A 13,885-nucleotide genomic window follows, 5' to 3' on the forward strand; every position below is an offset into this window, starting at 1 on the left:
TTCTATCTTAAATTAACCCATTTCTGTTAGTCTATACTTTGCCACATGGCTTGTGGCTTACCAGTGTCTTTACATGTTGTTTTTCATGGTGGCTGCTGGCGGCGTCGTCTCTCTGCCCCAGCCTTCCACTTCCCAGAATTCTCTTCTCTCTTGTCCCACCTATACTTCCTGCCTGGCCACTGGCCAAATAGCACTTTATTTATACAGAGCAATATCCACAGCACTTCACCTTTTTTTTTTAAAAGGAAGGTTTTAACTTGTACATAATAAAATTACATATAACAAAACAATTATCAAGCAAGAATTACAGTTACAATATTAAAAAAGATATCCTATCTATCTTATATTTGTGAGTCTAAGGTTTTATATCTAACTTATCTTTTATCATAATTGAGGAAATTATAACTATCTAGTCTTCAACCACATCAAAGACCTCAGAAGGATATAATATTACCTGAGAACCGGGAGAAGGATGCAAGCAACTTTTGGGAGTCTTGTAGGGTAGACAGAGACAGCTGGCGGCCTAGACAGTTACCTAATGTTCCTTTGTAAAGTTGGGGCATTTGTCTTCAGCCCACAGGGCTAGAGTCTCTTGGTCACTTTTTTTAGTGTCCTGTAGAATGTCTGGCAGTTTCCTCTGCGAAGCAGGAACCTGAAGGACCATTTTGTCAAGCAAAGTTTAGTGGTCACCTTTCTATGGGTCCTGCATGTCCAGTTGATCAAGCAGTCCAGGCAAGAACAGTTTCTTGCCCAAATGGCTATTTTTGTCAAGGTGAAGATAACTCCATATGAAGTGTCTTTAATGCCCATCCTCTTCTCTGAAGTAAATTGGTGCTGCCAGGAGCAGACATGTCTCACTGTCCAGAAAGTCTAAATTTTAAAAGTATTTTAAATGCCATATTCTGTAGGTCTTTGAAGTATTTGAAGATTACCTATCTGTCTGAAATATCTCTATGTATACCTAGAAGACTTAACTAACATGGCTATGAGTATGATTATCATAGATGACTAATTATTATCTATTTTTAATTATCCATTACAATTTAAATGAGCTATACAAACATAATACCTTAAACATGAGTAGAAATATGCACACAGTATAACAAAATTAACTTTAAGTTTGTATCAGTAGACTAAAGTCTATACCAATGTAAAACATTTTAAACAAGTTGTTGCTCTTTAGAAGTAAGTTCCTTAAACTATCCTTTTATCCTATTATATCTATATCATATCCCCTTTTCTTCTTTAGAAAGAGATTGTGTTTATAATCAATCTACTTTAAAGAAAATATTGGTTTTTCTCTGTCCCACAGCAGAGGGCTCTTCTGATTTGGGACACAAGAATCTCTTAACCTTTTCTTTTAGCAATATGTCTGGGTTTAGAGAAGGAGTGAGCCAATTCCATCTCCAAAGCCAGCTTGATAATTTTGGGAATGTGGGTGTAGTTTTCCTTACTACTTCCTGCTGAAGGGGGGCGCTGTATCTTATGGGGACACAAAGAAAATTTTAGGATTATGGAGTAGTCCATCAGGGTGAACCTCTGAGCCAGTTGCCTTGAAACCATTCTGGATGTCAGATCATCTGGGCCATTGTGTCATTGGAGACCTTTCAGGTGGTCTTGGCTGATCAAACCTGATGTATCTTAATCTGGAACAAATCCACAGCCTCTGGTTTTCTGTGGAAACAAAAGCAGAGATTCCTTTTCAAAGCAACATATCCTTATATCCAAAATTTGAAGTCAAGGTACCTTTAAAATTTACATATTTGTTTAACTCAACAGCTTTTATGATCAAATATTTTTCTGCAGTTAAAAATCCCAAAGACAACATAAACTAGATTCTCTGTGTAATATCCATCTTTGTAAGACTGAAACGCTGCTGTGGCTGCTGGCTCCACCCACCTCTGCTTCCCAACATGGCGGCGGTACAGTTTACTGCCAGCTCTGGGTCTGGAGCCATGTGTACCATCAACTATCAGAAGCAGTTCTATCAAAGCAGTGCATAGCCCAGAAACCCTTTTTTCTTTTTTCTTTTTTTTTTTTTTTAACTCTCAAAGGCTAAATCCAACATGCAGCAGAGCAAAGTGTTGCTTGTAGATTCCTCATTCCCACCACACTGCAGGTCAGACGCACAAGCCAGAAACCCGCCACAGTAGCTCGAACGGGCAGGCTGCTGCTAACTTGAGCCAGACAACTAGGAAGCTGTTTTTAGCTCTGTCTTAGAATCTTTTTTCTCAGGTTTTAGGTGGAAACTCTTGCCCCACATTGGGCGCCAGATATTGGTGAAATTATTAAGGCCACTCCACGTAGTTAAAAGGGAGGTTTATTTTGTGGGGTAACTTACAAATGAAGGGATAGGTTGTAGGGTCTAGCAAAGGTTCTCTGGAGAACTCTGCTCAGTCTACCTCCTGTGTCCAGCGTCCCCGAACCAAGAGAGCGCCGCCCCTCCTCTCTCTCTTGGGTCTTCCGCTTCCTCCTCCGCCTCGCCTTGTGGGCGTGACCATTACCGAAGCCTCAGTGGGGGTTGGAACTTCCAGGCCAATGCTGGGATGGCTATCCACTACACATTTCAAAGGTAGACAGAAATCTGTAAGATCACCTCAGCAAATCAATTATAGTAAGGAGCATTGGTTGGTCTGTAGAGGTTTTGTTTCTTACAGTCTGGTTTGGCTAATTAGGATGGCTTCCCTCTCTGATTGATTGGAAGACTGAATTGTTAAGGTTTCTTCCTAAAATGTTTGGTAATTTTCTTCTTTCTGAAGTACAGCCAGCTTTCTGGGCTCTTTCCCTGATTTTCAATAATTGGTTTCTTTAACAGGTCCAGGTTGTTCAACTCATTAGTTTCCCCCTCTGAAATGCAGTGGGGGTAGTTTGTGTCCTTCAAGGACAGAGGCTTGTTTGTGTCATTTTGTTCATGATGTTATTGGGATAAAGTTGCTCATAGTATTGAAATATTAATCTCAATGTTTGAGTAGTTGATGGTGATGTTCTCCCTCTGAGATTAATGCATGCTTAGTAAATTTTGTTCCCGAATAAGAACTAGATACAGCTGTACCAGTTCCATTGACGTCTGCTCCCCAAATCAGCTCCACATTTAGTGTCACTGATTTTTTTTGTAGAATCACCAAGTTAAAGGCTGATCCTTGGAGGGTAGGATCAAACCTAGCTCTATATCCTCCCTTTAGCTGGCCTTGGGGTTAAACAGTTCTCTTTTTCTGTGTTCTTAATGTGGTAGCCTTCATAATGGATCTCTAAGTTTTCTCATTTTCTAGTAAAATTCTTAATAGTATAACTTTTGTTATAAATTGGGATATTTTTGGTTTTGTTTTTCATATATATTCTCCCCTTTAGATAGATAGTCTATTCCTATCTATCCTCCATCTGCCTCATAACTATTCTTAAGATAATGCTGAAGACTGAACCCAAGACCTTACTTAACATTTGCTAGGCAAGCACTGTCCCATGAGTTAAGTCCTCAGCCCTGCTATAAGCTTTGAAGTATATGAGTTAGTTTGAGTATCTTCTGTCCATGAATTATTTTAAGGGATGTTGTTTAACTTCTAAATTATTGAAGGCTTCTCCAGACACCTGTTATGAATTTCTTAATTTGATCCCATGGTGGCTTGAGACTGTGAACTGAGCATGGTCATTACATCTTCATTCTTCAACTTGTTTTGTGGCTGAGAAAACGATCTCTCTTTGGTAAAAGTTTTCTATGCACTAAAAATTATTTTTATTCTGTGGTTGCAGAGTGGGGTCTTGTATAATTTTTATTACTTACAGTGATTCAAATAATCTGTATTTTCCTGAAATTTCTCCATGTGGTATCAGTTCTTGAGAGTGACCTTAAAATTTCAAACTGCAATAGAGTTTGCATTAACTTTTGAATTCTATCAGTTGGCCTCAGGTACATAGGTGCTGTAGTTTGAGGAGGCTCCTCCACCTCAGGGGTTGCCAGTGGGGACATGAGGCTTTCAGCAGTAACATGAGATGAGGTGCCTTCATAAAGGGGCCACACCCAGGGCCTCCTGCCTGCATGCCTTCCTGCCCTTTACCATGTCAGGGCACAGAAGGGACCCTCAGAAGTGCAAATTACAGAGCCTTGAGTTTGGAATTCCCTCCAGAGCTGTGAGCAATGGAATTCTGTAACCTGTGGGTTACTCAATATTCTATTATAGCAGTGTGGACAGACAGCACAGTCCTCATTGGGGATTTTATATCCTCTTGAATTGGTTCCTGTGTGTTATATGATCTTTCTCTCTGTTAATGGTTTCTATTCTTTGAGATCTCACCAATATGGATTATCTGACCTTCTTTTGGTCATCGTCACTGTGGTGAACCTTCCATCCTTTACCTTTGATTTTCTTTTCTTTCTTTTTTTTTTTTTTTTGTCTTTATATTTGAAGTGAAAGTTTTTGGTAGACATCATAGTTAACTCTTGGTTTTATACAAATTAAAACTCTCTGACCTTCAGTTGGTGAGTTTGGACCATTTGCAGAGTTAGAGACTATAAAAGAGAAACATCTCTTAAGAAAATGGAGGTAAGAGATTCCTTAGGGAGATTGGCTTACAAATACAACTTTGTCTTCCCCCATCTTTGATATAACTATATAAACCATGGTCTGGAGGGCCCAGGTGACAGGAATCATCCAGTGGGTTTTAGTGTTTTGTTTGTGTGTTGTGGGGAGAGCTTGGGTGCAGACCAAGAGGAGCTTCATTTACATGGGACATACAGCCAAATCCTTCTGCAGACAAGGGTCCAAGGACAGTGTCAGTTTATGATAACTTCGTGAGTAGCCCACAGACTTGTAGCTAGTACTTCATTTTAGCTAGGTAGATGAAAGACAAGGTGGCCACAGTTAAGAACAAAAGTCCTCTTCCTAGGCGGGCATAATTAGGTTTCTAGAGCAGCAAGTGTGAATTTTGCAAGTAATGGGAAGATGCTGAAGTAGCCTTTGTTCAGATCCAAGTGAAGTTGTTGTTTCCATTCATTTCCTCCATTTGTTTTTCTAGCCCCCAATCCACACTGTCCCCTAACTTCTAGACCTCCTGCCTCCATCTTCCTAGCTCTGTGATTCAGGCCTGGGACACCCTTTTCACAACGCTGACTGCAGACCTATAAGGCCATCTGTGATTACCAAGGTGGCTTCCCCGACTGCTCTGCCGTCCTCAGTGACCAGTTGTTTGTGGGGACTATCGTCAAGCCCTATAGGCTACCCAGGCACATCTGTGACCTTCAGCTTTGTTGCCAACATGGCACACTTTCCTCACAAAGTCTTGTCTCCCTCTGTCCCAAGGCCTCACTTGCCCACATTTGCCTCATTGATCTTGTTGAAAACACTCAAGAGTTTTTCCTAATGGAGTGAGGGATTCTTTTCGCACCAAGTTTTGGCAAGCCACATGTGGCTTCAGTTAGTGCGAGATGGACAGGCTTATGGAAGCAAAAAGCCCATCAGGCTATTGAGCCTTTCCTTTGTGGGGTTTCTCCTTAGATCTTTCCAGAAAAGCTGGCTTCAGTACCAACCTCTTCCACGCCTACCTTTTCCTCGTTGCTGTTTCAGTAACTCCTTCTGCGTTGTTGTCGTTTGTTTGGATTTTTGAGACAATGTGTCTTGTAGCCAAGGCTTGTCTTGGACTCACTGTGTAGCCAATGATGACAACCTTGAACTGTGGCTCCTCCAACCTCTACCCTCTAAGTATTAGGATTATTGGCGTGGGCCGCCACAAGTAACAGTGGCTTTTAATACTTGTATTTCTCCCTGGGTGCAATGTTTCAGTGGAGAGACTGCCCATTTTCTGACCTTCCCTTTCTTGCTATTATTATTTTAATCCCATTGGAAAGCCCCTTAGGTCAGGTGCTATTTTCTAGGGAATCTTGTCCTCTTTTTTTGCTGTTTGTCTTTCCAGGCATCCTTTTACAGATTTCCAGCAGTGTGAGAGAGCCAAACCTTCCTACCAGCTTTCCTTTTATACCTTGGAACATTTATAGACCTGGCAGCTTTCCTTCTTCTGTGTTTTCCCATGCTAATGCAAACAGTATCCTTAGGCCTTACAGTATAATATGGCATAATATAATATGTTCTTTTTGTGGCATGGGGACAGCCACGGATCTGCTCCTGCAGCCTCGGGGGTCAGAGGAGCCCTGCTTTCCCAAAGAAGGCTTCCGACACTTGGTGTGTAGTGATAGTGGCTAATGTTCTCAGGTGTGAATGTTCTCATTTTGATGTCTCCCCACTATGTGCGTGTGTGTGTGTGTGTGTGTGTGTGTGTGTGTGTATGTGTGTGTCTGTGTGTCTGTGTGTCTGTCTGTCTTTACCCCTCCCTTCATCCTCCCTCTCTCTCCCTCTTTCATTCTTATGCTATCTTTTCCACTTCTTAAAAAATCAAATTACTATCTATTGATTTATTCTTGTTACTATAGATAGGCACTTAGATGTTGTCAGTAAGGAGTGGCGATCTCCAGAGCCTTTCATGTGACATCAATCAAGCTTGTGTTGGGTCAGCTTGGCTAGTACGTTAAGACCAATGGAACCACACTAAGACTCACCTTACATTGTCCTAGAAGTTCCAAAATTTGCTTGCCACCACTGAGGAGTTCTTTTCTTTTTTCTTTTGGTTTTTCAAGACAGGGTTTCTCTGTGTAGTTTTGGTGCCTACCCTGGATCTTGCTCTGTAGACCAGGCTGGCCTCGAACTCACAGAGATCCTCCTGGTTCTGCCTCCTGAGTGCTGGGATTAAAGACGTGCACCACCACGGCCCAGTGAGTTCTTTTCTTTTTATGATCACAAAAAATAAACCTTATCACTGGCTTGTATTGGTCCCAATGCTCTCAGATAAATATAAACAAAGACAGAACAATGGGTACAGACCGTGAATAAATGGTGCCACACTTGTAGAGAGCTGCTTACTCCTAATTGCTCATTTGAAGTTGGTTGAAAAATATCTTTATTTTGTGCCTTTCAGGACATACCGTGTTGAGTGGATTTATTCTCATTTAGTGAATGATACTTGGGGATAAGTTCACTTTACAGCCCAGAGTGGTCTAAAACTCAGTCTAAAGTCAGGCTAGACTTTCCCTTACCCTCCTGCCATAGCCTCCCTAGTGCTAGGATTGTTGGCATATGCCACCACATTTGACTATGTTTTGTAGTTTTAAAAGATTTTTTCATTACTTATATATTTTTTAGGATATATATTTCATTACTTATATATTTTTCATAGGAAATGATGGAACTGGGTGTGGTGGTTTATGCCTATAATTCCTGCACTTGGAATGTTGAGACAGGGGGATTGTTGTCTGTTCTAGCCATTCTAGGGTATGTAATGAGTTCCATGCCATCCTGGGCAACAGAGTGAGACTGAGTCACAAACACTGCCATACAGATATGTCAGGGAGATATCTTAACTGCAATATCAAAGGCAAAAGTTAAGCTGTTAAGTAGATATGAGAGTCAGTAAACCAAAATATCCAAGAAGGGTTACTTTTGATCGTGAATTTCACACTTTTGTTAGGAATATTTTTGTTAGCATCTTGCTGGAATCAAAAGAGAGTGTGTGTATTGCCATACTGTGGTGAGCTACCATCATTAATGAGGCCTCAGAGAATGCCCTTTATCTTAGAGGTCAGTGGGAGAGACTGCTGCCCTTATGCAAGTATTCAGCAGAGGAGAAATATCATAACTTTCATCTGAAAATGCCTCTCTGTGTTGAATTAAATATATGGAAAACTGTAAGACAGGTTATCCCTGGAAAGAAGATTCTGGCTTCTTGGACAAGTGCATTCTTAACAGAGCTCTGTGAAAAGCCTTCCCATGACACACATGTGTATGCATACATACATGTGTAGAGACATTTACAGAGTTCCATGTATCCTAGGCTGGCCTTACGCTCCCTATGTGGCCCAGGATACGCTTGCATTTCTTACCCTCCTGCCCTAACCTCCCTGGGTGCTGGGATTACGGTCATGTGCCACCATGCCCAGTTTGCTGTGAGGCTGTATTAATGGTCTCAGTGGGTTTGCAGAAAGTGTGTGAGGAAGTTCAAGTCCAGGTCTGATCTGGAAGATTCGCTAATTTGCTTGTTTTTGGTTGGTTAATGAAATAATTATTTTGGATTGTTAATTTCTGATCATCTTTGGGAGAAATCTTTTGTCTTATTGGTCAGGTTCATCAGGCAAAATTAATGTAGATTTTTTTCCATATAGATATTTGAATTATTCAGCAATTCTCTGCTCTTATTTAGATTTAATTTTACATTTATATTTCTGGCCATGTAAATTTCTGGCCATGGTGTGCTATTTATATAGGGCAATAATAATATTCAAAACTGTTGCTACTGCTTTCAAGGATTTCAATTAAAAATTCACTAGGCAGAACCAAAAAAAAATTTGTTGAGCTCTTATTGTGATGAATAAACTGCCATATGTTAGGAGAGAGGAAGGTAGCAGAGACTAATTATAGTTTCTGTCCTCAAGCCTGTGTATGTGTTTGGGGGGGGGGTACATGTACATGTAGGTGGAGGCATGTGTACATGTACATGTGAATGAATGCACATAGAAGCCAGAGATAGATGTCTGCTGTTCATCACAACCCACCTTATATTTTGAGACAAGGTTTCTCAGTGAATCTGGAGTTTACTGATAAGGTAGACTAGTTGGCCAGTGGGCTTCAGGGCTGCTCCCGTCTCTGCTTCCCCAGTGCCAGAATTATAGATAAGTACCGCTGCATCCAGCTTTTTAGGTGGGTGCTGGGGGATCCAGACTCAGGTGCCATGCTTGGATCAGGGATGTTCCTGACTGAACCATCTTCCCAGCCACCAGACTTGTTTAGACACACTCGTTGAATAAATGACCAAATAGCCAATGACCATGTGCTATATACACAGAGTTACTGGAATCTAGTAGCAGTTTGCCCATCCAGCTGAGCAAGGCAAGGAACAGTTCATGGAGTAAGTAAAATTTCAGTTGGAAGGGAAAGGGTAGGGCCACCTAGTGATAGGGAATGATCTGGAAGGGTATGTAAGCTTGTTTTTCTGGTAAGTGGAGATTTTATCTTATTTTTTTCATTAACAAATTAAATAGGCTTTTTGAGACAAAGTCTCCCTGTGTAGCCCTGTCTGTCTGGCCTGGAGCTTGATCTGTAGATCAGGCTGGCCTCAAATTCACCAAGATCCTCCTGCCTCTGCCTCCTAAGCATCGCGATAAAAAATACACACCACCACTCTTCAGTCTGAAAGGGACGTTTTAGAAAAGTTAATCTAGAGGCATTTTGTCAGGTGCCTTGTCGGCAGGAGAAATCGTGATGTTCATGTTGACAGTGTTCTGCAATTAAGTGTGCTGATGGAGGGCACGGACGTGTCAAAGGTAACCAGGTTTTCAGTTTGAGTGATAATAGTAAAAGCATGAGCAAAACCAGGAAAGCCAGAAGGGAAATGAACATTTTGTGGGAAGGCTTTTATATTTCAAACCTCTCTCTAGGAAAGGTGTTGCGGCAGGGTCTTCCTCTGTAACCCAGGCTAGCTTTGAACTTCATCCTGAGTATGGGAATATAAGTCTGTACCACAAACCTAGGGTATTTAAAATGATCTTAACATTTAAAGCCATAGAGACCCTTCACTGACAGAAATGACAAGGTCCATAATATTAGACCTGAGAGGGATTTTTGGAGAATGAGATATTAATGAAATTCAATCTTGTTCTCTTACCAATGAGAAAGCTGACTAGAGTTCTGGAGCTGTCCACAAACATCCAATCACTGGCCTGGGTCTAGGGCCCAGGTGAGAGGTTTAGACAGTCATTTACAGTGCTTTGAAAGGCACTTAAATAGCTCTTCTTCATTTGCATCTGATTTCCTGTTTTAAATTTGAAGAGCCACTATACAGAAAGTTACATATAATGCATATGGAAATATCATCTGTACAGGGTAAATATTGTGCAATAAAACTGAGAGCAAATCATCTAAATATTAGGCACCGTTTCCATGCATTCTTACTAGTAAAATCTGAACTTTTGCCTAAAGTTATATGAGTAATGAATTTTTTCTTCTTTCCCAATATGATGTATCTGGTTAGTAGATTCTCTGTAATTATCACCAAGCCAAAGCTTACTCAATTCTGAACACAGTTTGCACTGCACATGTCCTGAGACTTCTGATCTTTGGCGCCATATTGCCACTTTTGAGGCAGTTGTGAAGGCATCTCTCTAGGTTGGCCTTCACCTAGCCTTGCTTTCATCTGCGATGTCTGTCCCTAGGCAGGTTGGGGGTAGCTGTCAGCAGAATGGGTCCTGCATGTGTGGTGTAGACAAGTAACAGGGCTCTGAAGGCAGTTTGGGGCCAGGGATTACCTTTGGCACATCTTCTTTTGTTTCCACGCCCTGTTGTCTATGAGGATAGAAAATAGTATCTGTCTTCCTGCTTACACTCACCGTATCCTCCTGGCCCAGACCCGAACATGTCAGGGTAGTTCTGGCTTTGTCTTCATGAGTCCTTGGGTGATTGCCCCACACTGAGCTCATCTGACTGTGGGCAATGTGAGGACTTCTTCACATCAATGGAGGGAGGGAGTGTGCTGTGTGGAATTAGTGACCGAGCCCCTTTGCCTTTCCCGAATACAGAGAGGATTCGAATAAAAAGAGGATTTGGAGAGTGGCAGGGTGATGCATAGCATGAGAACATGGGAGAAGTAGCTCTTTTACAAGACAGTCAAGTGAGTCCTTTCCTTACACCTGGAGCATCACTAGCAGGTTAGCAGAATGATCAGAAGGCAGTGGCAGCTAGGAAGTTACCATAACGACCGTAACTCTTCTTAGGAGAATTTCCCATCCCTTGAGTTGCAGTGATAGCGATGGGATGATTTTTAAACATAGAATGCTGGTCTTGCAGTCCTATTTTAAACCACTGCTGCTGGCACTGGTTACCTCATTTGCCTTGGTGTGAGTACTGGGAGTTTATCGACAGCCAGTCTCTGTGCCAAGCATTTAAAAATGAATGATCCCAAGTCATGAGATGACAGGGGAATCTTGGCTCCCTGATAATTAGCATTCGAGAGGGAGCAGCAGATCCAGCTCTCCTTGGTGAATTCATGTGCCTGAGACCTCAGGTGGTGGGTGAAAACAGCTCATTAGCCTTGGGCCAAGAGGAGCACAAAAGCCCTGTAGAAATGGGAAGGCCACAGTGCTCCCAGTCAAGGTATGTCTGTCTAATGGACTGTCTCGAGCAATAGACAGGCTCCTGCTTGGACAAATGTCATAGGAAAAGGCAACCCACTCTTGTTGGATTTATAGATCCCATTTGCCAGAGTGAAGGACACTTGCTCTTTTAACTAGCTGAACTAGCTGGGCCTTGGTGGCTTCGTTGCTATGGCAATATGAGCTCAGTGACCTCTCTTCTCTTGTGGAATGTAGGTGAGAAGGACCGAGGGGAGCCTGAGGATGCCGAACTGGTCAGGCTCAGTAAGAGGCTGGTGGAGAGCGCCGTGCTCAAGGCTGTCCAACAGTATTTGGAAGAAACGCAGAACAAAAAGCAGCCAGGAGAAGGGGAACTCCACCAAAGCTGAAGAGGCCAATCAGAATGGCAAAGGCAGTGGTAACAACAGGAAGTGAGAGTGGAACCCCTTCCCGCTGCGGCGCTGTGAAAAGCACCCCTGCCCCTCGGCTAAGTCCAAGGCGCAGACTGACTTGCAATGTGCTCTTTAAGTGTCTTGTTCAAGCCGCGGAGATCGCTTAACACATTTGATGATCGATGGCCTTGCTGTTGCTGCGACACAACAGAAGAGAATGGGGTGCTGGGGCCAGCAGAAGAAATTAATTTACAGAAGAACAGTCCCAAGTTCATGTACCATCAAGCATGCACGAGGGAGAGGGGGCACTTCCGGAAGGCCTGCCGGGCCGAGGGAGAGGACTCGCCACCGATGGAATACTGCCGTTTACATTGCTTAGATCATTTGGCTACTGTATGGGAGGCCAAAACTTGCACACAGCTATCAAGTACTGAATTCTGTTTGTCACTGTTGAAATGATCATGAGTGTAGTGAGTCCACAGTGTTTCCTGTTCGTCCCCAGTGTGCTGTTACCATGCAGTGATCTTTATTTACAGTAAATTAAGTTTCACATATATCATATATTTTTGGCAAAATGCAATCTTTTCTATGAAACGTGGGTAACGTTTTAAAGGTTTTTTCAGCCTTATTTTGATAAGTCAGTGTGCCATATTTAATGTGTTTCATTGATATTTGTACTTTAAATGTATTATATAATTTTTTTCCTTTAGGCAAGAAACCAGCTGGGAGTCAAGACTTAATTAATGAAGCTTTGCACCGAGAAAGGATGGAGCTGAAGTCCAAAGTGAAACAGATAAAGGAACTTTTGCTAAAGCCTGAGACTCAGGCCATGATTAGGAAGGAGCTTTTTGAAGGAAGAGTTCTTAGTGCCGGTGATCACACAACGATGCTGATTTCCGGGTGACTTCGGGGTAGCTCTCCACTGCTGTTAGGATGGTGAAAAGTTTATGAACTCTCAGCCTGGTCCATAGCCCTTTGGTAAATAACCAGAGTGTTCTTAACCGTTTCTACAAAGCCCACGAACCAACATTTGGTAAGGAATTAACAACTTCTTGCCAAAGAAAACATATTTTTGCCTTATCATCATCAGCAGCTAAGTTAAGTTTTAGAATGTTTATTTGGGTGTTGTTGACTCATTTTATAGAAATAACTTCTTAATTAGCTGTTGTGAGGTGTTCCATGGGTCCTTGCAGATAAAAAACAAAAACAAAAAAAAGAATGTTGACTATGAAAAATCCTTTGTAGACAAAAACAACAGAACTAAGTAAAGCCAACAACAGTATTCTAAGGGTCGCCTGCCTCCTGTTGATAAGGCCCTTTCTACTTCAAAAGACACACTGTCCGGGCTTGTCCAGTCTCACATTACTTTTGGTGAGATTCCGAATGCTTTTTTGAGTATCCATACTTGAATGAACATTTGTAAATGTAATCATTGCAGTCATTGGTTAAGAATGTTTTATAATATCGATGTGTATTATTTTTCACTGATGAAAATGCAGTTTGCTTTTTCATTTCTTAGTGAACAAATGTCCAGTGTTTTTATTTCCTACTTCTCTGAAGACAAGCCCCAAGCCTCCCTCCCTGTGTTCTTCACAATTTGAATAGTTGGCACTGGTTCATTTTTTTTAAAGATCATTCTTAAAATGTTTCTCCCCATGTGAAGTTTATTTGTAACAGCTTTTTCAATAGTCATTTTAAAATTGCTGCTACTAATAGATGGTGGGGGAAGGAAATGATTAGAGATCAGATATGTAATCATCTCACTTATACAATCCACTTTGCTCATGGATTTTGGCTAATTTTTTCACAGGGTAAATGATACATTAATTCATAATGTAATACTTTAGGAGATCCTACTTTTCATGCCTCTTAATAAAACTTATTGTTTCCCTGTTGCTTTTCCTTTTCATTCTTCTGGAAACCACCGGGTCCTTGTTGGTGTCCCAAGGTCATGATCAGGGTCTCTGTAGTTTCATTGTTTCCCGTCTTTGTACTAAGGAGGCCCACTGTCACATCATTGTCACTTTAGACTGTTTCCTGATTTCCAATCAGTCAACTTCATACACAAGTAACAGCGGAACAGAAAATTCAAAGACAACCTGAGTGATGTCTTCAAAATAACTGATCCTATGTCACTAGACTCTTCCTCACAATGATGAAGAGGGCAAGTTCATTTAGATCTGCTAGCTACGGGCTGTGAGCCCACTCCAAGAAGCTAGCCATGAACCCCCAGTGAGAGGGGCTGGCATGAACTCCCCTGAGCAGCTGGCCATGACCACCCCTCAGAGGCTGGTTAGGACCACCCCCCAGCAGTTGGCCATGAACCCCTTCT

At 41.8% G+C, this 13,885-nt stretch overlaps 1 protein-coding gene across 2 annotated transcripts in view; it reads left to right on the top strand.

The window, feature by feature from the left end:
- Window positions 1-13,449, top strand: part of Akap7 (A-kinase anchoring protein 7) — a 146,783-nt gene extending 133,334 nt beyond the window's left edge. Inside the window, exon 8 of one of the 2 annotated variants that reach the window (XM_036168918.1) lies at window positions 11,399-12,331. In XM_036168918.1, coding sequence (XP_036024811.1) covers window positions 11,399-11,550 — 152 coding nt within the window. In that variant the 3' untranslated portion in view covers window positions 11,551-12,331. Of the gene's footprint in view, window positions 1-11,398 lie in introns of both variants that reach the window. The other variant, XM_036168917.1, reaches the window with a different exon arrangement.
- Window positions 13,450-13,885: the final 436 nt, after the last annotated feature.

This window comes from Onychomys torridus, chromosome 19 (assembly GCF_903995425.1).
Source record: "Onychomys torridus chromosome 19, mOncTor1.1, whole genome shotgun sequence".
Taxonomy (NCBI): domain Eukaryota; kingdom Metazoa; phylum Chordata; class Mammalia; order Rodentia; family Cricetidae; genus Onychomys; species Onychomys torridus.